General features: G+C 39.2%; 1 protein-coding gene across 2 annotated transcripts in view; it reads left to right on the top strand.

Moving 5' to 3' along the window:
- Positions 1-22,244, top strand: part of GRM8 (glutamate metabotropic receptor 8) — a 761,438-nt gene that overhangs the window by 314,183 nt on the left and 425,011 nt on the right. For both annotated transcript variants that reach the window (XM_061198012.1, XM_061198014.1), the window contains exons 3-5: positions 17,226-17,361; positions 17,830-17,984; positions 19,061-19,198. In XM_061198012.1, coding sequence (XP_061053995.1) covers positions 17,226-17,361; positions 17,830-17,984; positions 19,061-19,198 — 429 coding nt within the window. The remainder of the gene's footprint in view (positions 1-17,225; positions 17,362-17,829; positions 17,985-19,060; positions 19,199-22,244) is intronic.

Below are 22,244 nucleotides of genomic sequence, written 5' to 3'. Positions count from 1 at the left end.
AAACAGTTCCTGTATTTGCGTTCTTGATGTTCTCTTATGTCACATCCCACCTGAAGCTATTCAGAAACATCTCCTTTTCATCCAGATGCTGTAGCCCCTTCCCTTTCCTTCTTCTCTCTCCTCTTAGCCCACTTTTTGCCTTTTCTCATGTAAATTGTGATCTTGCCTACCTGAGTCCCACAGACACTCACTGGAGACTTATTTTCCTGGAGGACAGTGAGCTAGCATTTATTTGGCTCTGGATTTGGTCCTCATGAAAGGCACTGACCTCTTTCTCCCTCTGTTTCCTCATTAAACTTCTCACATAAAATGTCAGCTCTGAGAGGCTCCCATGTCCATTAATTTCCTTTACACAAAGCTATGTCCAATTAGAGCCTGATAAGAACCTGGTTCCTATTGACACCATCGACATCTAAGAAGATTAATGAATATTTTTTTCTAAAATAAAAAAAGATAAATCACACAGATGTCATTTCAATAGGACAAAAAACAAAGAGGGAAAGAAAGGTAATATCACCCTTGTGAGGGTTGTAGATATGAGTTGGTGGAGGGTGAGAAAAACCTGTTACCAGAAAACAATGTCATCACCTGATTTCACATAAATCACCGCATCTGGGACACCTGTGACACACAGAGGGATTAGACAGTATAATCCCTGTTGCACAGTGATGATTGCAGGAAAAGAACTTAACACTTTGCGAGTTACATTGTTAGGTTGCATGATTGTTCACAATTTTATGCCCAGTTGGTGTTACAAAATCCATGAGATTTAAAATGAATATTTATTATTTGGGATTAAAATGAAGGAATGACTTATGGATCCAATACCTTTTCTTTCTTTCACCCCTTGGATCCCAAATTCTGTGAAAACCGGGGTGTGGTCTCTCATCCCCCATGCCTGGTGCAGTGCTGGCAGGAGACTTCTCCCCGTTGTTGCTGTTTGCTTCACCTTTATCCCCTGTGAGTGTTGAGTAGGGGCCTCGTCTTTCACATAGTCTAAAGGGAGGCCGCCCATTCGTTGTTGGAAAAGAAATCACTGCAAATCTTTTCTGGAGAACTGTGACATACAGATTAATTTCCAGTGCCTCAATGTACAACATATATTAAAAATGTAGATGTATTCAAATCACAGATTATTGAAATCTGTGATTTATCCCCTACTTAGGACTCATCAAGTTTCAATTCCAGATGGATCAGCTAAAATTTGGCCAAGGAGTTCCTTCATATCTCCTCATATCTTCCTGAAACCACCTTTGCTAAGGCTTCAAATCCTAACTGGAGGGGTTTGGATGATGGCAGCCTCTGGTATATTTCTCATTTCCACCTCCTTCTCTTGTGAAGTATGATTGAGCACCTACCAAAGCTACCATAAATTCATGTGCCTGATAGCGAGAACACTAGAGTCACCTACACCAATGCCCATGGCTGCACATGCCCACCTCTGGGTGCCCGTGTGCTCCCCTCTACTCTGCAGCCACTTTGCCCATAGAGCCTCATTCCCTTGTGGTCCTTGAAATACTCAAATAAGATTACCTGGGTGACAATTATATCCTTATGTGAGAGAACTCATTTTCTTTAACATAACAACAAACATTATATTAAATTGCAAATAGTATCCAGATAAAGTGTCAGTTGTGGTTTTGTTTAAATGATAGGTCTTTTATGTCATTGAAAACAGTTACTGATATATCTTTGGAGTTTGGGTAGGAAACACCTATGGACAGGTTAGCTTTAACTGAGATGAAATCTGCTGCTTTAAACTCTGGCAACGTGGGTTGTCATGTTGTTCGTATTAATTATTATTTTTGTCAATATGCATTGTTGTCCTGGTTTTGGTCCCAAGAAGATTAAACAAGCATCTGCGATGCCACCAAAAAACAAACAAACAAAACCCCCAATTAGGTAAGGTAATACAGGTCTAGGTGTAAACATGCAGAAACATTTTTAAGAGAAACCCAGTTACAGGAGAGGCTTCTCTTAACAGATAGAAAGCCATCTTTCAGCTCTTTTTTTTTCTTCCCACTTTATGACTATAAAAGGCAGTGCCCCAATCACGCATTTTAACTGAGTGATTTCGTATATAGTGCAACCAGGCTTAACAAAAAAGCAATCACACAGTCACACACCTCAGTCCTCTCACTTTTGAATCTAGAAAATTTGTTTTCAATATCTTTAGTTGTTTTTTTTTCCTGGTTTTTGTCTCCATTTTTCCACACAACATGTTTATGTTGCTATCTTGATTTTTAAACTTTCATCTTTATGGTCTTCCTACTCTGGAAGATGATGACAACTCATACACGAATACAAACCATACACAAATTGCACATGCATGTGCACATAGACACACACTTCTCCAATCCTTCCAGCAGGATTGTATCGCAATTTTGGTCCAGTTAATATTCAGTGTTTATATTATCATGACTCTACACATGACATTACAATTGATCTAGATAGGGTACTAAAATAACATTTCTCTTCTATACACATTTTATTTTTCCTAGAATTAATTCCTTGCTTTGTCATAAGCTTCATTTTTCTATGTATCTATTATGAATTCATCTTCAGACTCTTGCAGAACTATACATATTCTTTCAGTACATCCAAACACATCAAATAATCCATCAATTCTGGTTCTTTTTTTTTTTTTTTCTTGGAGATATTCTGGAGTGTTCCATCTTCCTGCTCTAACCTGGACTGGGTGATCTCTAGACGAGTTCCATCCTCTTAACTCTGACCTCACTTTATCATCACTTGGAGAAATCCCTTTACCTTCCCTGTGTTGGATTACCTGTTACCTGGATTCGGAGTCTTCTCCTTTCTTGTTTCCTTCCTGGTTTGGATGGTGTGCATCCTTCAGAGGTTTCCTAAAAAGGGTGCATGGAAGGCAAATAGTTTTTTGAGATTTCTGCATCTCCAAAATAGACTTTATTTTACTCATACATTTGATGTATAGTTTGGTGGTTATGTTTGTCTGGAATAAAACTCATCTTTTCTCAGCATTTTGAACGTGTTGCTCTGTTTTCTTCTGACCAGCAGTTCTGCCCTTGAGGATCCAGAAGCCATTCTGAGCCCTAACTCTTTTTCTATAATCTGTTTTCACTCTCAAGTGATTTTAAAATCTTGTGTGAATGTTCCTTCGTGTGGGTCTTTCCCTTCCTCATCCTTCTCTTTTCTTTTTGCTAGAAATTTGACAGGTGTTTTCAAGTCAAAAACTCATGTTCTTCAGTTCTCAGAAATATTCTTTTATTTCTTTGGTAATGGCCTCTCCATTTCTTTTTGAGACTTCAGAGTTTGAATGTTGAACCTCCTGGATACATTCCCTAATTGCATGACGATTTTTCATTTGTTTTACTTTCTGAAATATTTCCTTGACTTTCTCTTATATCTTATCTATTGAGGTATTTCTATCTCACTTATCTTTTTTAATATCCAGGAGCTCTTTCTTATTCTCTGAATGCTCCTGTTTTTATAGCCTCCTGTTCTTGTTGCATGGACAGAATGTCTTCTCTCTGAGGTTATTAATATTCTTGAAGTCATCTTCTGCTTATGTCTTGTTTCTGTGTCCGCTGAGTTCTTCTCCTCTGTTTGGTGCGACATTAAGAATGTGGTCCTGGTGCTGTTTGGAAGCTTGCGACTTGTGGGTCAGGTTCCCTGACTGTGGCTTTACTTTAAAATGAGCAAGTAGACATGATTATCTAATTGGGAGACATCCATCAGTGAGTATCAGTATGGTGTCACCCTTTGGCCAGTTTCTCCCGAGAAGACTCTTCCAGTTTCCTGCCTGGGAGATGAAAATTAGGCAGCTGGAGTCTGGGTGCTAAGCAGGGAAGGGGGACCAGGACCAGGGGATCCCCATTCAGCATACAGACTTTCACTTTATAGAAACCTGCTCAGTCCTTGCTGGGTCTGGTGTCCTTGAGTTCATCCTCTACAGTGACCCTCTGATCTTCTGTGCAGAGGGTCTGTAGTTGGAGGAAGACACAGAGATTTTCACCCAATTCTGTTTTCACCCCCACCTCTGGAGTCTCTGGCGCCTCCACTCCTAGAGCCTTCCCAGTGTTGGGTGGAGTGGTTGCTTTGTTTCTCTTCATATCAGCTGCATCCCCATGCCCTGTGGGCTTTCCTTTCAGTTTATTTTTTTCTGCCTGGCAAGTCAGTTATGACTTGATCATCATCTGCTTTTCAGCTTTTGAAACATTGATGACATTTCTTTCCTGTTTTCTCCATTTGATACTCAACTCCATTTGATACTCAGTTGGATATTTGGAGGAAGTGGAGATAAATGAATGTGTTCTCGTTTCCATGCTTAACCAGACTCCAGGCCACACAGCAGTTCTTTTTGCTGCTCTGTCCTGTTAGTGAATCTTAGGGAACAGCGGGACAGGCTTGGAAGGGTGCTACATCAGGTGACCTGTCACCATATTCTGGTTTTTGAAAGGGGAGAGGGGGGAGTAAGAGAGGAGCAAAGAAAAAGAAGAAAAGGAAAGTGGAGTAGGATAAAGAAATGAGAGGGAAATTAAAAGATGAGAGGAGAAGGGAGGCTTATGGAATAGTGAAATGAAAGCTATTAATGGACAAATCTGCATGAATGTCTCCATCATGACTATGCTGAACCCCCCGTCTCATTTCCTTTTCAATCAACTGAGAAGGAATGAGAGTGCTTCGACAAACTGGTCTCCAGACCCAAAGCACCTAAGACTCTAATACTCTCATAAAAATTAGTTTTTAAGCTACCCAGGCTTCATAATTTTGAATTGAATAAATTTTCTTATGTCTCTTCTAGTTTTTCTCCTGTAGGCTTTTAAACAAGTGATTTATTGTATTTTACATGATGTTCTTTCTATTTCCATATTAGAACTTACTTACATAATTCACAGTACTCATGGGAGGCAGTATATGTGGTATATTCATAGAAACACAAAATGCTGAAATTCAAAGGAATCTTGAGGTCATCCCATCAAGCACCCTTCTTTTTACAAATGAGGAAACTGATAGCCAGAGAGGGTCCTACAGAGGGGACATGGGCATGATCCAATGTAGGAATGAGAAAATTATATCATGGCTTGAGTGAACTTGTTGTTAGAATGGTAGAGCCAGTACGTCTGTCATACTATTCATATTTCAGGATTTTTTTCCCACAAGCCGAACTGCTTTTCACTTTATAGATATTCACTTGCTATAGTATATTGTTAAGATATAATGCATTTGTAAAGAAAATGAGTTTTATCTGGGAGTCACGGCATGAATGGAAATTGTAGAAATTATACCATAGAAATTTATGAGGTAACAAATGGTTATCCTTTTGTCATTTGCAGTTCTGATCTGCAGTTTTCATTTTTGTGCTTGAATGATGTTGGGATTATTGAAAGCTTAATGTTCTTTTCTAAGATCCCCCTTAGATAAATGATATAATTTAATGCAAAATGTCATAACATACCTGCTCTGTTCCTATAACACTGAGGGTATAGATGTTTCTTGGTTTCAGTAAAAGAATGTTTGATAGTGAATCTCTAAATGATGCAGATTTTGCCTTGGCTTGTGCATTCACAGTTCGCAATAATAGGAATAAACTTTTAAAAAATTATTCTTGCAAGTTCTGACGTGTTTTAACATTGAAATAAACAAAGCCGCGTATAAACTGTTTGATTAGTTGTGATTAAAATGCATTGAACCCAACTAAAATCCTTGGTTCTTAGAACTGATGCTTTGTTCTAATCCTTTCAAATGGCCATTTTAATGGTTATTTAAATTTTTTTCTCTGTATTCCTTCCACTTCAAGATGAGTGGTCTGTTCCTTATTGTGGAAAAGTAAAATTAAATCCCCCTTGTACATAAACGCAAGGTATTTATTACATCGTATTTAAATTATTAATGACAATCACATTTTCACTGGAAATACTGGATATGTCTGATGACTGGTAGTTTCCATTAGAAATAGATTTTGCTGGTTTCTGGCTAAATCAATCATAAGCTTACTTCTGAAATGTTTTCTGACTTTGTTGATCCTGGTGTGTATGACTGTACCATACAGCTACTTTTTACGCTTCTTTGACCATGTATTCCTACGGTCACTGGCAGGAGCTGGTGAATCTTACTCATAGTTAACTAGATTCTGTTTTCTTGGTCCCATACTCCTAGGCTACCCTGCATTGTAGCATTTCTCACATGAAATTGTAATACTGTTTACATATTGTGTTATTTACTGTGAGTGCCTCAAGACCAGGGACTGTGGCTTCTTAATCATTTTTGTATCTCCAGATTTCAACAGAGCACTCAGCATATAGTAAGCACACAGTTAATGCTCCGCGAGTGTTGGTGGGCATGCCTGGGTTCATGTAGAGAAGAAGTCTGCAGGACACTCTTTTGAGAGTATGTTAATGAATGAGATTTTTGTCCAACCTGAACCAGACCAAAATCCATTTTCCTAAGTTATTCAGTCTTCATGGTATAAAACTTTGGAGTTCACATTTTGGTCATACTACCTTACCTGTTGATGCTGTTTAATTATTTATATCGAGGAGTTTTAATGATCAAGGGGACAATTATGAGAGATAGTAGCAAAGTACAATGAATATACTTGGCTACTAGGATAAGGGTCACAAGGTCTGCACTTGACTCCTTCCTAGCTGTGTGACCTCAGGGACAGTTTCCTCAAGTTTATGATGTTTACCCTACATATTCAGTAGCACTGAGATATTATGAGGGTGAAATGAGATATTAAAGCATGGTGAACTAGTATTCAATACACTATTATTATTATTATTATTTTCTATTTGTTCTAAATGGGTTTTTAGTTAAGGAAAAGGTAATAGAGTTAATTTCTTTTGTGTATGGGGAGTCTTGCATCTCAAGTTACTAACTGCCTTCTATTTTGAGTAAAATCTAGTGTAAAATTTATTTTAACAAGAGTCCTTAAACTCCTACAGTGCAATAGCAAAAACCCAAGTGACTCAATTTAAAAATGGTCAAAAACACTACATTGTAAATAAACTATACTTTAATAAAATTTAAAAATAAATAAATAAAAATGGTCAAAGGACTTAGGTATTTCTCCCAAGAAAACATACAAGTGGCCACTATGTATATGAAGAGTTACTCAATATCACTAATCATCAGGGAAATTCAAATCAAAACTACAATGAGATATCACTTTGCACATGTTAAGATGACAATTATCAAACAAACAACAAAATATAACAACTGTTGTCAAGGATGTGGAGAAAATGGAACCCTTGTACACTGTTAGTGGGAATGTAAAATGGTACAACCACTATGGCAAATAGTAGAGCTTCCTCAAACAAATTAAAAAGAGGACTACCATATAATCCAGCAATCTCATGACTGGGTACTTAACCAAAAGAATTGAAATAGGATCTGGAAGAGTTATCGGCATTCCTGTGTTCTTTGAAGCATTATTCACAATAGCCAAGATATGGAAGCAACCCAAATGTCTATTGACAGATGAATTGATAAAGAAAATGTGGAATACACATAAAATGGAATATCATTCAGCCTTAACAAAGAAGGAAATCCTACTATTTGAGACAACATGGACAGACCTGGAGGATGTTATGCTAAGTAAAATATGCCAATCTCAGAAGGACAGATGCTGTATGGTTCTACTTATGTGAGGAGTTTAAAGTAGTCAAACCATAGAAGCAGAGAGAATGGTGGTTACCAGGGGCTGGGAGGAAGGGGAAATGGGAAGTTGTTGTTCAATGGGGGTAAAGTTCCAGTTATGCAAGAGGAATAAGGTTTAGAGAGCTGCTGTACAAAGTAGTGCCTATAGTTAACAGCATGGTATTCACTTGAAATTTTGTTAAGAGGATAGATCTCATGTTAAGTGTTCTTACCACACACACACACACAAAGGGGACATGAGACACAAGGAAACTTGGAAATGATGGATATATTTGTTACCTTGATTGTGATGATAGTATCATAGGTGTATGCATATGTCCAGACTCATCAAATTGTATGCATTAAACATATGTAGTTTTTTTTTGATATATCAATTACACTTCAATAAAACTGTTAAAAAATTTTTTAAAAAGAGTTCTTTAAATAACTAACTGTACAATGGCTTGCTATCAAAAACAGGTCATTTTACTCTTCTCTCTTTTTAGTTCTATTTGAATCCAAAGAGTTAAATATATAACTATATTTTTAACTTTTATATGCCTCAAACACATAGATCAAATCTTGCCGTGGAAAATGATTGTGAACTACCTACAGAAATACTACAAGTACTTGCATTTGCTTGAAAGATGGAGTTTTTAAATGCTTTTGGTGCTTTATTTTTGTTCTCTGAATTCCACTTCTTAGCTTAGTCACTGTTGTACGTTGGTTGTGGTGCAAGCCTTGCTCTGAAGAGTTATATAGCTAAAACAATCTTTCAGCTATTAGTTCCTTCTTCTTTAAATCAAGAATGTCAACCCCTTTTGAGGGTCTGTTAAAATGCTGCACTGAAAGCCAATATATAGCAGAATTCAGGTAATGCTGGTAAGTAGACTAAGATATTACTTGTGTAGAAGAATGTTCATAGTTTGCAGGCTCTGATAGCTGCTGTTGAGATACTATTGAGAGTGTCCTATTTGCAGAAGGTATTTGGAAATGACTTTATGTTACATACATATATAACATAGATGCAGAGATGCTTTGCCTTTTTCTGAATGATGGTATTTTTAATACATGGATATGCTTATTATCTCTTTATTAGATCATTCGACTACATCATGAAATAAGAATTTCTTGTTTATTCACTTATTTATCACACATCCAATGAATGCCCACAGGTATCAGGCTTCACAAGACCCTAGGGATTTACTGAGATGTGAGCTCTGTGAAGTCAGAGACCTTCTCTACATTATTCACTGCTGTATACTCTGTGTCTAAAAAGTATCTGACCTGTAACAGTGCTCAATAAATATTTGTTGAATGATTGAAGAAGGGCGGATGCCACGATTGTCTACTCTCCCCCTCACTAATTTAATTGGCATGATTCTGTAATGAATTCCTCATCTGTAACTGAATTACTAATTTCTCATCTGTAACTGTAATGAGCTTAATCCAAAGTCCAGTACTGTTTTTTTCCTAATCCAGAAGGGTAAGAAATTTAACCAGTGCTCACTTTGATTCTAGTGGTCATTGGCATGATGGTTTTTCCAAGCAATGGGCTAGAAAATATGAAATTTCTCTTTTCTTAGAGAGTTTATTCATACTGAGCATTTGAGCATTTACAGGGAGTTAGTTTTATCTTTCAAAACCTTCCTGTCATACTTTTGGCCCCAGTATCTGGGAAACCACTTTGAAATAACAACAACAACAAAAAAAAAACCAGACAAAACAAAATAAAAATCCCAAAACACTCCAAAAATAGTACTCAGAAAGTAATTCATGTAAATACAGATGCACACAACACAGTAGTAAAATATATTGAAACCTCATCAAGTGCTCCTTCTCCAAATGTTCCTAACTCCACATTTGCTGTTTCGACCCTAAAGAGAATGGATTTTTTGCCCAGCTCCAAAGATACTTCTGGTGTGCATGGTCTGCCCTCTAGTCTCTCCTCTCTCTACTCTTGTTCTTTTCCCTCTTCTTTTTCTTCCCCCAAGTCATGTCATTTCCCTTCTCACCCTCTCCCCACCCCCCTTCTACTTCTTCTTCCTCATCCTTTCTTTTTTTAAAAAAAATTTATTTATTTATTTATTTATTTATTTATTTATTTATTTATTTATTTTTGGCTGTGTTGGGTCTTCGTTTCTGTGTGAGGACTTCCTCTAGTTGCGGCAAGCGGGGGCCACTCTTCATCGCGGTGCGCGGGCCTCTCACTGTCGCGGCCTCTCTTGTTGCGGAGCACTCCAGACGCGCAGGCTCAGTAGTTGTGGCTCATGGGCCTAGTTGCTCTGCGACATGTGGGATCTTCCCAGACCAGGGCTCAAACCCGTGTCCCCTGCATTGGCAGGCAGATTCTCAACCACTGCGTCACCAGGGAAGCCCCCCTCATCCTTTCTTTTCCTGAATTTTTCCCATCTACTCTACCCATGTCTCCTTAGACATTTCCAGTTTTCAGGAGGGGGAAGAGGCAACACATCAGACGTTTAGTTCTAGTGGTGATGAGCACAAGTTTCCCTTCTAATGTAGAACCTTTTGTACGTAGCATCCCCGTTGACTGGACTTGCTAGTAAGAGTTGTTATTTTGTGTACATTTGGGGAATGAAATTTGAGGAGTCTAGAATTAATGTTATAGGTAAGTATTGCTTGGTGAAAGTGAGTTACTGTTTCTGTTTGGGGTTTGTCAATTTTTATTTTAAACAATTTACAATGAACGTGTTTTCTGAGGAAACAAATTAATCTGTTGAGTGATTATTTAATCTTTTCACAATAACCCATTTGGAAGATACTAGCATTCTCTCAATCTTTAGACTGAGGGACAGAGGCACAGAGAAGTCACACAACTTACCCAGCATCACAGCTAGTCAGAGAAGGGCCAGGATTTGGAGCGAGGAAGTCTAGCCCCAGAAACAACATTCATAACCCCCGTACCACTCTGTGCCTCTGAGTGGATCTGTGATGAAATGAGGCCATGTTAGAAAGCCTAGTATGTAGGAAACTGACCCTATGAACCTGTCCCAGCCCAATCTGCCTTCCAAGCACGAGCATCTCTGAGTCACACGGAGACTGGCAGGAAAGGGGCTCTCTGAGCCAGTCCTCTCCCTACTGGATTGTCCCTGTTGCCACTCTTAGGGGACAAAGAGGGGAGTAGCAAGGCGCTCATGCCCCTTCTGTACCAGGACTTTCATTCCCTCATTTCGTTGCTTTTCAGTCTTTTTAAGGGTGACTTGGCATTTGATAGAGGAAAAAGCATAACAGGTTTGGTGGGGGGGGGGGAATGAGCACAGATTTAAGTGCAGTTTTGCTCTTTTAATGCATGTTGTTCAAGATAACACTTTTTCTTCACTGCGATGTGTGAGGTAAATCTTCTCTTTCACAAAGTGCACTTGAAGCTGACAAAGAGGCAAACTTTCATCACACTGTATAGTTTGCTGCTAATTCCCAGTTGTACCCCACATAAGGAGGTGAAAATACTGTTACAAAAGGCGTGATTACACTTGTTCAAACCTTAGAACAAATTTTACTGAACTATCACTAAAGGACCAATTACATTAGGGCCAAATTGTTATTTTACTTATGTCTCCAGAGAGGTGGAAAGAAATGATGGCAAGAGTAATTAGGTTGCTTCCATGTCCTGGCTATTGTAAACAGTGCTGCAATGAACATTGTGGTACATGACTCTTTTTGAATTATGGTTTTCTCAGGGTCTATGCCCAGTAGTGGGTCGTATGTTAGTTCTATTTTTAGTCTCTTAAGGAACCTCCATACTGTTCTCCATAGTGGCTGTATCAATTTACATTCCCACCAACAGTGCAAGAGTGTTCCCTTTTCTCCACACCCCCTCCAGCATTTGTTGTAAAGCAATTATGCTCCAATAAAGATGTTAAAAAAAAAAAAAGAGTAGGGCATAGAGTTGTGATATTGTGATGTATAATAAGAAATACGTATTTGGTCTTTATCCAGTTTTTGGCACAGAGCTCCTAAAATCCTTGGAATTTCCTAAGTGATGAGAGTGAAAAAGGTGTCTTTTGTTATGTTAATGGATGACTTTGGGAAAGCCTGTAGGTAACCTAAGGTTGGGGCTGGTTGTCAGGAAGACCAACCACAGGATTAGAGGGTTAAAACTTTCAGTCTCACCCCCCAACCTGCAGGGAGGGGAGAGGGGATGGAAATTGAGTTCAACCACCAATGGCCATTTCAATCATGCCTATGTAATGAAGCCTCCATCAAAACTGGAAAGGATGGGGTTTGGAGAGCTTCAGGGTTGGTGAACGCTTGGAGATTCAGAGAGAGCATGGAAACTCCGTGCCCTTTCCCCATACCTTGCCCTGTACATCTCTTATTTGGCTGTTCCTGAGTTATATTCTTTTATAATAAACCAGTGATCTAGTAAGTACAATGTTTCTCTGAGTTCTGTGAGCCTCTCTAGCAAATTAATTGAACCCAAGGAGGAGATTTTGGGAACCTCTGATCTATAACCAGTTGGTCAGAAGCACAGGTAACAAGCAGGGCTTGTGACTGACATCTGAAGTGGGGCAGGGGCTGGGCGGACAGTCTTGCAGGACTTGAACCCTTAACCTGTGGAATCTGACAATCTCCAGGTAGATAGTATCAGAAATGAGTTGAATTGTAGGGCACCCAGTTTTTGTCAGAGGATTGCCTGGTGACGGTGGGGAAATTCCTCACTCCCTAAGAATTGGAATTGGGATCACGGCACTTTTAAGAGTTAACATGTTTCTATTGTTTTTAAGAGAGAAACAAAAAAACTGGTTATTTGGTTTTGCTCATTGCTACTATTTGCAAGTGCATTCATAAGAAATAATTTAATAATAGTTGACTGACTATATCACAATCTTATTAGGGTCAATTATAAGCAATCTCTTATGGTTAACCAACAATTTTGACCAATCACTTTTTTACCAATAACCTTAACCATTGATAAAATGGTAACTTTGTTGATTTGTTTATGTATCAAAACCATTCTGTCATGCAGATCTAACAAGTTATATGACCAGAGACTCGATTTGATTTACTTAGAACTTGACAGAAATTGTGAACCAACTTGAGACACTGGTCAATTGGGCAAATGATGGAAAAGATGATGGAAAAGATGATGGAAAAAGTCTAGTCTTGGAGTCAGATCTGACTTTGAACCCGGGTTCCAACCTCTTGCCAGCTGTTGACACCCCTGTTTCTCAGTTTCCTCATCAGAAATGTGGTGGTAATGCCAATCTTAGAGCGCTTTCGCTACGACTAGGGAGGTAAGAGTGAATGAGACTGAGAAGGAGTGATCACGTGTGTTGTAGAGTGAATGTAAAATGTTCCGTTCAACAAATGATCTTTTAATTATCACTAAATAATCAAAAGGAAAACGTTGACACAAATGAGGAAGTCAGACAGAAGATTCTAGAAAACAGCCAATTATAAATTCCTCCGTACAACATTCCTTTCCTAAGTGCTAAGCTTTCAAAATTATTTCTTTCACAACTGGGGACAGCTGTAGAATAAGAAAGTTAGTGTTCCTCGAATTATACACAATCAGTACTCTTCCAGAGTGAGGTATGAAGAAACAGATGCAATAGACATGTACTTTGATGGAGAGCAGTTCCTCTTCCTCCTCCCACCCCAGGAGTCTAAATCAAGTCAGAGAGTCTCTTTAAAAATTGAAACAACATATAATGAGTATTGAAGGAAAGCACGTCTTTGATAAATCCTGAATGTTTGACTAAATTTCATTGGTACTTTACCCCAACTCTAACAGTATATAACGACCTCTTCTTATGAAGTCATTGGACTATTTGGCGGCGGCGGAGGGGGGACTTGTCATTTATTACTGCAGTTGATTTGATCTTCTGCTATTATTTTTTAGCAGTCCATCATTTTACATTCTTATCTGGCTTTTCTTATGTGTACATCTTGTCATTCAGTTATAAGACTTTTGTGGACAGAATGGGAGACAGAATGTCTGTAGCTCCGGAAATGTAGTAGACGATATGTGCTTATGAGTGCTTATGAGTGTGGCTTTTTGACTGATGTGAAGATAGAAATTGTGAATGAGTTTCAAGGCTAAAAAAAAAATCCTAATCTTCTAACTCCAATTACTTGGGAGTAACACACTCTACAATTTAATAAAGTATCCATAAGGCACCAAACAGCACAATGCCATGTGGTGCAGGATCTGCATAAGGATTTGCTCAGCTGAAATAAATTAATTGTTCAGTCCCTCTTTCCAGGAAAATACCGATTGACCAGGCTGACAAATAAAAGGTGAGGTAAAGGAATAAAAACATATGAATAGACTATGTAAAATTCCAACCCAACTCAGCTTTTTACAAACAAAAATGTTCACTAGATCTGTAGTAAATGAATACATCATTGAATTCAGACTAAACCGTATGTCTGGATTGCCTGTTTGCCTCATCTGAAATAGTCATAATAAAAATTTTCTGGCCTTCATTTCTTCTGGCTATGGAGTCAGGGTTAATCTCAGAATGATATTTTGGATATGGCATGTCTTTAATAGGATCCTTAAGTAATCAGAGCAGTTTTCTTAAAAGAGCAGTCATATTTTGAAACAGCTATTGTTCCCCAGAGAGTGTTACAGTTTGGGTCTTGCATTTCTATGGTTACCTAATGCTTCCACTCACCACAGGTTTTTGTTTGTTTGTCTGATTTTTAAACACATTATGCATAGTCTTCAACTTAAGACTTTGTCCCCAAAGTTTTCTCCTCAAACTATGCAATCACTTTTGTCCAGTCTCTTTCACTAGCTCCCTTCCCCAAGCTGGTGGGTTTTCAGAGAGCTCTGTCACTCACCTTTTCCTGTTGTTGATTTCAATATTCTCTTTGAGTGATCTCTTCATTCCCAACACTTCAACTTCTTACTGTATCTGCATCAGGCAACATTGTGATTACAACTCCCTTCTCTCTCCTTAGCTCCAGACTCACTTTTTTTCAGTTTGATGTTCCATGGGTACTCTGAAAACAACTCATCCTAAATCAAAATCATTCTTTCCTCCTCTCCAAACCTGTTCACCCTCCTGTGTTTCCTACTTGTTTCATGGTGTCATCACACAAACTGATCACCAAGGCCAAAACCTTAGAGTCATGCTTAATGGTTTCCCCCTACCTCACTACTTAGATCCAATCAGTACAACCTAAATATATACAATTTTTATTTGTCAGTCATGTCTCTATAAAGGTGGGAAAAATATTACAAAGCCCTACTGATTCTAACTCCAATTCTCACAGGTCCCCCTGCCCCTCCTCAGTACCAGCAGCATTACCCTAGTCATCATTTCCCATTGCCTGTTCTGATAACCTCCTAACTGGGCTCGTGGCCTCCTGTTCTTTTCACTCCAGGTTGCCCTCTTACATCATTCAATGGTCCTCATTCATTTTTCTTCCATGAAATGCGGCGGTCATAGACAAGACGTTTCCTATGGGCTACTAAATGTCAGGCACTTTAATTACACATAATCTTCTGCAGGCCCTGCATGCCATGCATGATTTGGCCCCCAAATTACCTCTCATTTTTGTCTCACACTTCTCTCCCCTTCACTCATTAACTCCGCTGGCTCTTTCCTGCACTTTCCCATGTGATGCTCTCCCATTCTCTCTTCTTTCTGACCTTAACCAAGTGATACCAACTTTAGGGACACTTTTCCCAAACATTCCTCAATCTAAATTAAATGTCCTTGCTCTTCCTCATAAGACTTGCCATAACTTATACTTACATACTTATTTTGAGGGTTTGTTTTGCATTAAGCCTGTTTTACCCATAACATCTCTAAACCCTGTGAAGGCAAGCGCCATGTCTATTTTATTCACCATTGTAAATCCATATGCCCCACACGGTATCTGGCAGATAGTGGGCACGCCATAAATGTTTACTGAAGGAATGAATCAATCATCACAACTATTCATGGCATATCAGTAGACTAACTAACTACAGGCTCTGTCTGTGGATTATGGGCAGTTCCCACCCCTGAAGAGCATAGTGTAGGGTTAGTGAGGGTATTGCTATTGCAGGGATAACTTTGGCAGTGCTCTAACTTATACAAAAAATAACCTTCAGTACTCTAGCACTGTTAATCATACAGTATTGTCACGTATGTTAAATCTGATCACAACACACTGGACACCCATTGTCTGGCTACCACATGGTTCTTCTTTGTTTGGCTACCTGAGGTTTCTTCCTAAAGCATACAGCTCAACATGTAATTCTCCTGCTCGTGAACTTTCAGTGGGTTCCCATCCTTTTCAAGATAAAATCTAAATTATTTGGCATGTCTAACAAAGTCATTGTCAAGCTGGACCTGTCCATTCTTTCCAACCTCAGCCCCAGCCAGTCTCGACCATAGGTCATGATCAAGCAAGGTTCTTTCATACCTTGGCTTCTACAAGAAATGTCCCATTTTTGTCCCTATGTTTATGTATATTTGCCCTTTAAAATCCAGCTCTCTCAAGCACTTGAATTACTCCTTCCTCTGTGCTCCCAAAGTGTGGTATACTCTCTTCATTCTAAAATTTATTACATGTTCCATGATAATTTATTGGAATGCCCCTCTCCCAGACTAGCTGGTAACTGCTGGATTAGACTACGCATTCCCAGTGTCCAGCCCAATGCATAGCACATAATGGCATCCAGTAATGTTTGGGTGACTGAATGCATTGTCAACTGTTTAGAAGAAAAAATGCCTTTGCCTACTGAAGCAATGCTATAAATAAATGATGATTTTCTTGTCAAGCGACTCAAAAAGCCTGCTTAAACCATAATGCAATTGAAACATCCTGCTAATATTGCTTTTTCTCCTAGTATTAGAATATGTTATAAGTGTACCACTGCAACCAAGGAAACCTCCTTCTTCTCCTCCTAGCGCAGCCCATTGGCAGGAGGCAGAGATCTTTTCTAAACTTTTCTTTTTGGCTTCTTGTTGCTTTAAAAGGAGAGGCCAAAAGAAGAGTTCTTTTCTTTTTCCATGTGAGTGGGATGGGATTTCTGCCATTTTGATTTTCATGGTGGAGACATATGTCAACTGAGGGTTTGTGTCTTTGAAACTTGGCTAGTGTCTCAGTCTTGAAGACCACTTGTCTCGTAACATATTATGGTGCTGCATAAGAATCTTGCTGCAATACTATGAGCTAAAAAAAGGAAATTAACCTTAAAGGAAGTCTACTAATAAATAAAATTAGCAAAAGGACCTTCCTTCCTCACAGGTGGTCTCACCTATAAGACATACTCATACCTTTTATTAATCCAGACACTTATCCTGGGACTTAGGTTAAATGAATTAAAAGAGCCTTCTTTCCACTCTTTCTCTCTTGTCCCACATTTTGTACACTTTGGTTTTTTTAAAGACATCCACAAAAATAATGTTTAAACTTGGAAAAAAACTCTGATGTATGATTAAGTTTTTGATGTTATTTATTTGATACATATAATGCAAAAAAGTGATTGCTTTTAATAGGTGAGAATGACAGATATTTTGAGAAACAATATCCTTTACTGAGTCATATGTTTTTATAAAGTAGCTAACCTCATTAAGTGTGTTAAGTAAATGTCTTTTCCTAATCATGTTCTCTGTTTCTTTCTTTTTTTTTTTAAATAGGTGGTGTTTGCATTGCTCAATCACAGAAAATCCCACGTGAACCAAGACCTGGAGAATTTGAAAAAATAATCAAGCGTCTGCTAGAAACACCTAATGCTCGGGCAGTGATTATGTTTGCTAATGAAGATGACATCAGGTGCTGATTGCTTTTCTTCCTCATGTAGGATCCGATTTTCAGCCCACATCCTTTTTCTAACATATTTCATGTTCAATGTAAAATCTTGTGAGATTTCATAGGAATTGCAACATTCTCATGCAATTACAGACTGCCTTCTGCTACATAGAGACAACAGCCTTCTAGTTTCTCAGTCCAATCTGTTTATCAAGTAAAACCTGGGGACTGAAAGAAATGAGACAAATAACGATGATAAACAGAATGATGTGAATGAGGTTAAGGATAAGGCTAATTATCAGGTGCTAGAGTTAAAGTCTCCAATATATTCCCTGTAGGAGATGATAAGACTCAGGCAGTTAGAAGGATTGACTGGTTGTTTAATGGTGACCTACTGAGTGTTTATGACTTGATATAGCTGGTCTTGTAACATTCACAAGTGTAGAGTTTCTTGGTAAATGTGGTATGTTTTATTTCTTTTTATTCCAATAGGAGGATATTGGAAGCAGCGAAAAAATTAAACCAAAGTGGGCATTTTCTCTGGATTGGCTCAGATAGTTGGGGATCCAAAATAGCACCTGTTTATCAGCAGGAGGAGATTGCAGAAGGGGCTGTGACAATTTTGCCCAAAAGAGCGTCAATTGATGGTAAGGATGCACTGTAGAGAATTTGCTTCATTCCAACTGAATCTAAACTCAAAAGCAAAATCAGGGTATCAGCATTCGATGAAATGAATCCATTATTAATGACTCGATAGAATTTTTAGGGCTGATGGCAGAATGGTCAAGACAGTAACTATTTAACTCAACATATTGTATATATATATATTTTTTTTATTAGAAAAGAGTACCCACTAGATATTTTTTTAGGGGGCACTATTGTTGGCCTTGGATATCTCCATGATGTTAGTAGTTGCCCTCTAAGTTTGCATATTTCCGTGGGTGTATACAATGGTTATAGCATTGTTGGAAGGAGAGTGCTTGCTTTATAGCAAATGAAGACATGATGCTGGCCTGGCTCTATGGGTAAATAAATGCAACAGCAAAGATGCGGAGCATCTCTGAAAGGCAGTCTGTCTCCCAAATATCTTTTCCAATGATCTCGACAGTGATTGAAATTCCTACCTTTGCCATTATCCTTGGGAGTAAGGCATTATTTCCAGGTGGTCTCCCTTCAGTGAGGTGGTTACCTGAGCAGAATGACACTAGCCCATTACCCATGACTGCAGAAGATTACATTAGTAGTGATTAGTTTATTGAATTAGCTGAAAATGGAACATGCAGGACAGATAAACCTTGAGGCAAGTAGAAGCACGGAAGCCTGGAACACTGACTCGTGCTAGGGGAGAGAGAGGAGAATGAGAAAAGTCTGAGTTGGTTTTGAATATTCAGCATGAGGTCACTGCTTGCTGCTGCTGGGAGACATAGAGGAGAGAGAGAGGTGGTGTGGATGGAACCCAACAGGCTTACCTGCTGTGTGCATCCCTAGAGTCAGGTGCCTGAATGGTGAATGGTGGGAGTGGAGATATTGTCCACTGATCCCCATTGACTCTTGCCACAAGGGAAGCCTTATTGCTGGGTTATTGGCTGCCCTCCCCCATTTGTTATACATATTTTTTCATGCAATGATCACAACATAATATAATATCTATTCAAAAGCTCTGACGGTATTTGGTTTTGATTTTGGACGAATATTAAAATCATACCTTTCTTCTCTAAAATAGGGTTCGATCGATACTTTAGAAGCCGAACTCTTGCCAATAATCGAAGAAATGTATGGTTTGCGGAATTCTGGGAGGAGAATTTTGGATGCAAGTTAGGATCACATGGAAAAAGGAACAGTCACGTAAAGAAATGCACAGGTAGCCACTTAAATGTTTTCCTTGGTGCATTCGTTTTATCATTACCTGAGAAATGAAGTTTTTCTATGTGGATAATGATGACGGTATCTTCTACTTCCTCACGTCTCTTGTTATAGTTTCTCAGCGGGGCTGAGCTTACATTGATCATTCAACAGGCTTAGGTGTGCTCATTGGTTCTTACAGTCAGCGGACAAGTATTTACTGAACATGTGCCATGTGTCCAACACTGGGATATTTTAATTCTATTTAAAAAAACATCTATTGAGTGCCTACTTTAGGCAAAGTACTTTATTAGGTTTGGTGGGATACTGACAAATAAGCAAGACATGATTTTGCTCGCCAGGAGCTCAAAATGTAGTGAGGATGACAGATCATAACAAATTGCTCTAAGATAGTGTTTTTCAACTATTTCAGTCCATGTCCCCCATATCTTGCACAGCTCTATCAGCTATGATTTTTTTGATGCTCTACTTTCTATATCTTGTGCTGAAAAATAATAGTGATATTAAATGTGCATTTTTTGAGTGTTAGAATGAAACTATTTGCAGAAACATGATTGTGTACATAGAAACATCTATGGAATTTTAAAAGCGACTTAGAACTAAGTAGTACATTTAGCGAGATCAATTCAAGATACAAGGTCAATATAAACAACCTTTTTAATCCATTTATATATATATATAAATATATATATTAGAAACTAACACATAGAAAATGAAATATGTACAGCATGATTAAAAAGAACATAAAAAGTTAGGGGTAATTTTAACAAAGATGCATAAATCTTCTACACTAAAATCTTCACACTGAATGAGCATCTTATAACCAGACACTCCTCCCTTGCTTACCCCCTGGCCCCGACATTTTGATATGACCTCCTTGCCCTCGATTCACTTCCTTTGGAAATAGCTGTTCAAATAAGAGATGTAGTCTGATAAGTGCTAGAGCAGCCATATAAATGGAGCAAGGATGGGGATGTGAAAATAGGGGCCACCCTGTGGAGGGATGTGACTTCCAGGAGCTGGGGTAAGTGAAGTGAGACAAAGTTCATGCTCACAGGGCTTACATCTGAGTGTGAAAAGACAGACACTAAATAAGTAAACGTATAAAGGAACAGAGACTTCCAGATGCCTCGGAGAAATACAACAGAGTAAATGTGAAAAGAGTGACCAGGTGGTCTCGGGAGGGATGGTGGCAATTACTGTAGATCGTTTGGTCAGGATGCTTTGCCAAGGAGGTGACATTTGAGACCAGACCTGAATGGCAAGTGTCGTCAGCCATGTGAAGATATGAGGGCAGCCCATTCTAGGATCCAGGGCAAGCCTCTTTGGTTCAAGGTACAGATATTAAAAGGTCAGGGAGGCCAGAGTGAGTGAGAGTGAGGATAGGGAGTGAGAGGGAAAGTGAGGGCAGAAGAAGATAAAGAGACAGGCCAGCTCATGCAGGGCCTTGGAGTTCTTCCTAGAAGCTCCAGAGCTGAGGAGTTGGGGCTTTATCCTACCTGTAGGGTAGAATTACATGAGGCTTTTCATTTAAGGCACTGCTCAGATACCTGTTTCAAAAAGATTCCTCTGGCAGAAGGGTAGGGAGGGTTGGAGATCAGGGGAGAGAAAGGAGAAAGGTCAGTCAGGGCCCATCCAGTAGCCCCTGTAATGGGCAGTCACAGCTTAAATGAGACATGCTAGTTAAGGGTGGAACACAGAGTGCAGAGATCGTAGTAGGTAGTATTTACAGTACACAGTGAGTGATTAACGCAGGGGGGATGGTGGTAAGTGATGGAGGTTCTGAATGTTAAATCTTTGACAGTTAGGTCTAGGAGAATTACTTAACAGAAAGGACAGCACGGATGGTAGACGTGGAGGGACGACCTTGAATTTGGTTCTAAGCTCGCCTCATGGAACTCCCCAGCAGATGGCAGCATAAGGTCTGACACCCCACATTGTGTGCCGCGCTAAAAATACAGATTAGGGAGTGGCATGTGGAGACCTGGAAGTTAAAGACGAGGACAGAGAGGCAGTTGCTGAAGGAAATTGAGCAGATACGATGGATGACAACTTGAGCCTCTATGGGAGGAGCCATAAGAGGAAATGAGCATGGTGGTTGGGGAAGGAGATGAACTGGGAGTCAGGAGAGAAGATGGGGTGCACGCAGGTGGAGACTCAGATTGCGAGGGCTGGAGATAGAGCGGGCATAGAAGAAGTAGAGGAAAGAATGCTTTTCAAAGAAGTTTGACAGAGAAAGAAAGTAGATACGGTGGGAGAGCTTGAGAAAGAAGCAGGGTTGCAGAAGTTTCTTTAGGAGAGGGCACATTTAAGCATGTTTTCAGATAAACGTAGCAGTCAGAAGAACTATCACGAGAAAGAGAAGTTAAATGTGGAGTAGGATCTTGACAGAAGCTTTAGGGAGAGGCTTAAGAGGGAGGTATTACCTTTAAATCATGTGATTTAGTTGGGAAAAAGAGATACACGTACATAAGCAGAGGGCAAAACAATCCTATGATTAAGTGTTAAATTTGGACATAGATATTGAGGAAGTTCAGAAAATGTATGACTGTAAGTTCAAGTAAAATTCAAAGCTTAATGGAAGAGGCGAGTGTTTGATAACAAGAAAGATTGGAGAAAGCATCCGAAATGAAGGAAAGGATGGGTCAGCAGAGAGCGGCATGGAGGTGTGTGAACAGTGCAGAGGTTCAGCTTATTGGAGAGGAGTTTGCGTGTCAATGAATAATGGGATATAAAGAGCAGCCAGTTTATAGAAAGGTTTGAAAGGAGAAGTTATACAAAAAGTACCTGATGTGTTTCTCATTCAGGTATATTTTACAAGGTGCTTAGTTTTGTTTTGTTTTTAATTTAATTAATTAATTAATTAATTTTGGCTGTGTTGGGTCTTCGTTGCTGCATGCAGGCTTTCTCTAGTTGTGGCGAGCGGGAGCTACTCCTCGTTGCGGTGTGCAGGCTTCTCATTGCGGTGGCTTCTCTTGTTGCGGAGCATGGGCTCTGGGCACACGGGCTTCAGTAGCTGTGGCACGTGGGCTCAGTAGTTGTGG

The sequence above is a fragment of the Eubalaena glacialis genome, chromosome 8 (assembly GCF_028564815.1).
Source record: "Eubalaena glacialis isolate mEubGla1 chromosome 8, mEubGla1.1.hap2.+ XY, whole genome shotgun sequence".
Classification (NCBI taxonomy): domain Eukaryota; kingdom Metazoa; phylum Chordata; class Mammalia; order Artiodactyla; family Balaenidae; genus Eubalaena; species Eubalaena glacialis.
The sequence above is the reverse complement of the archived record's forward strand: the minus strand, read 5'-3'. Positions and strand labels throughout refer to the sequence as shown.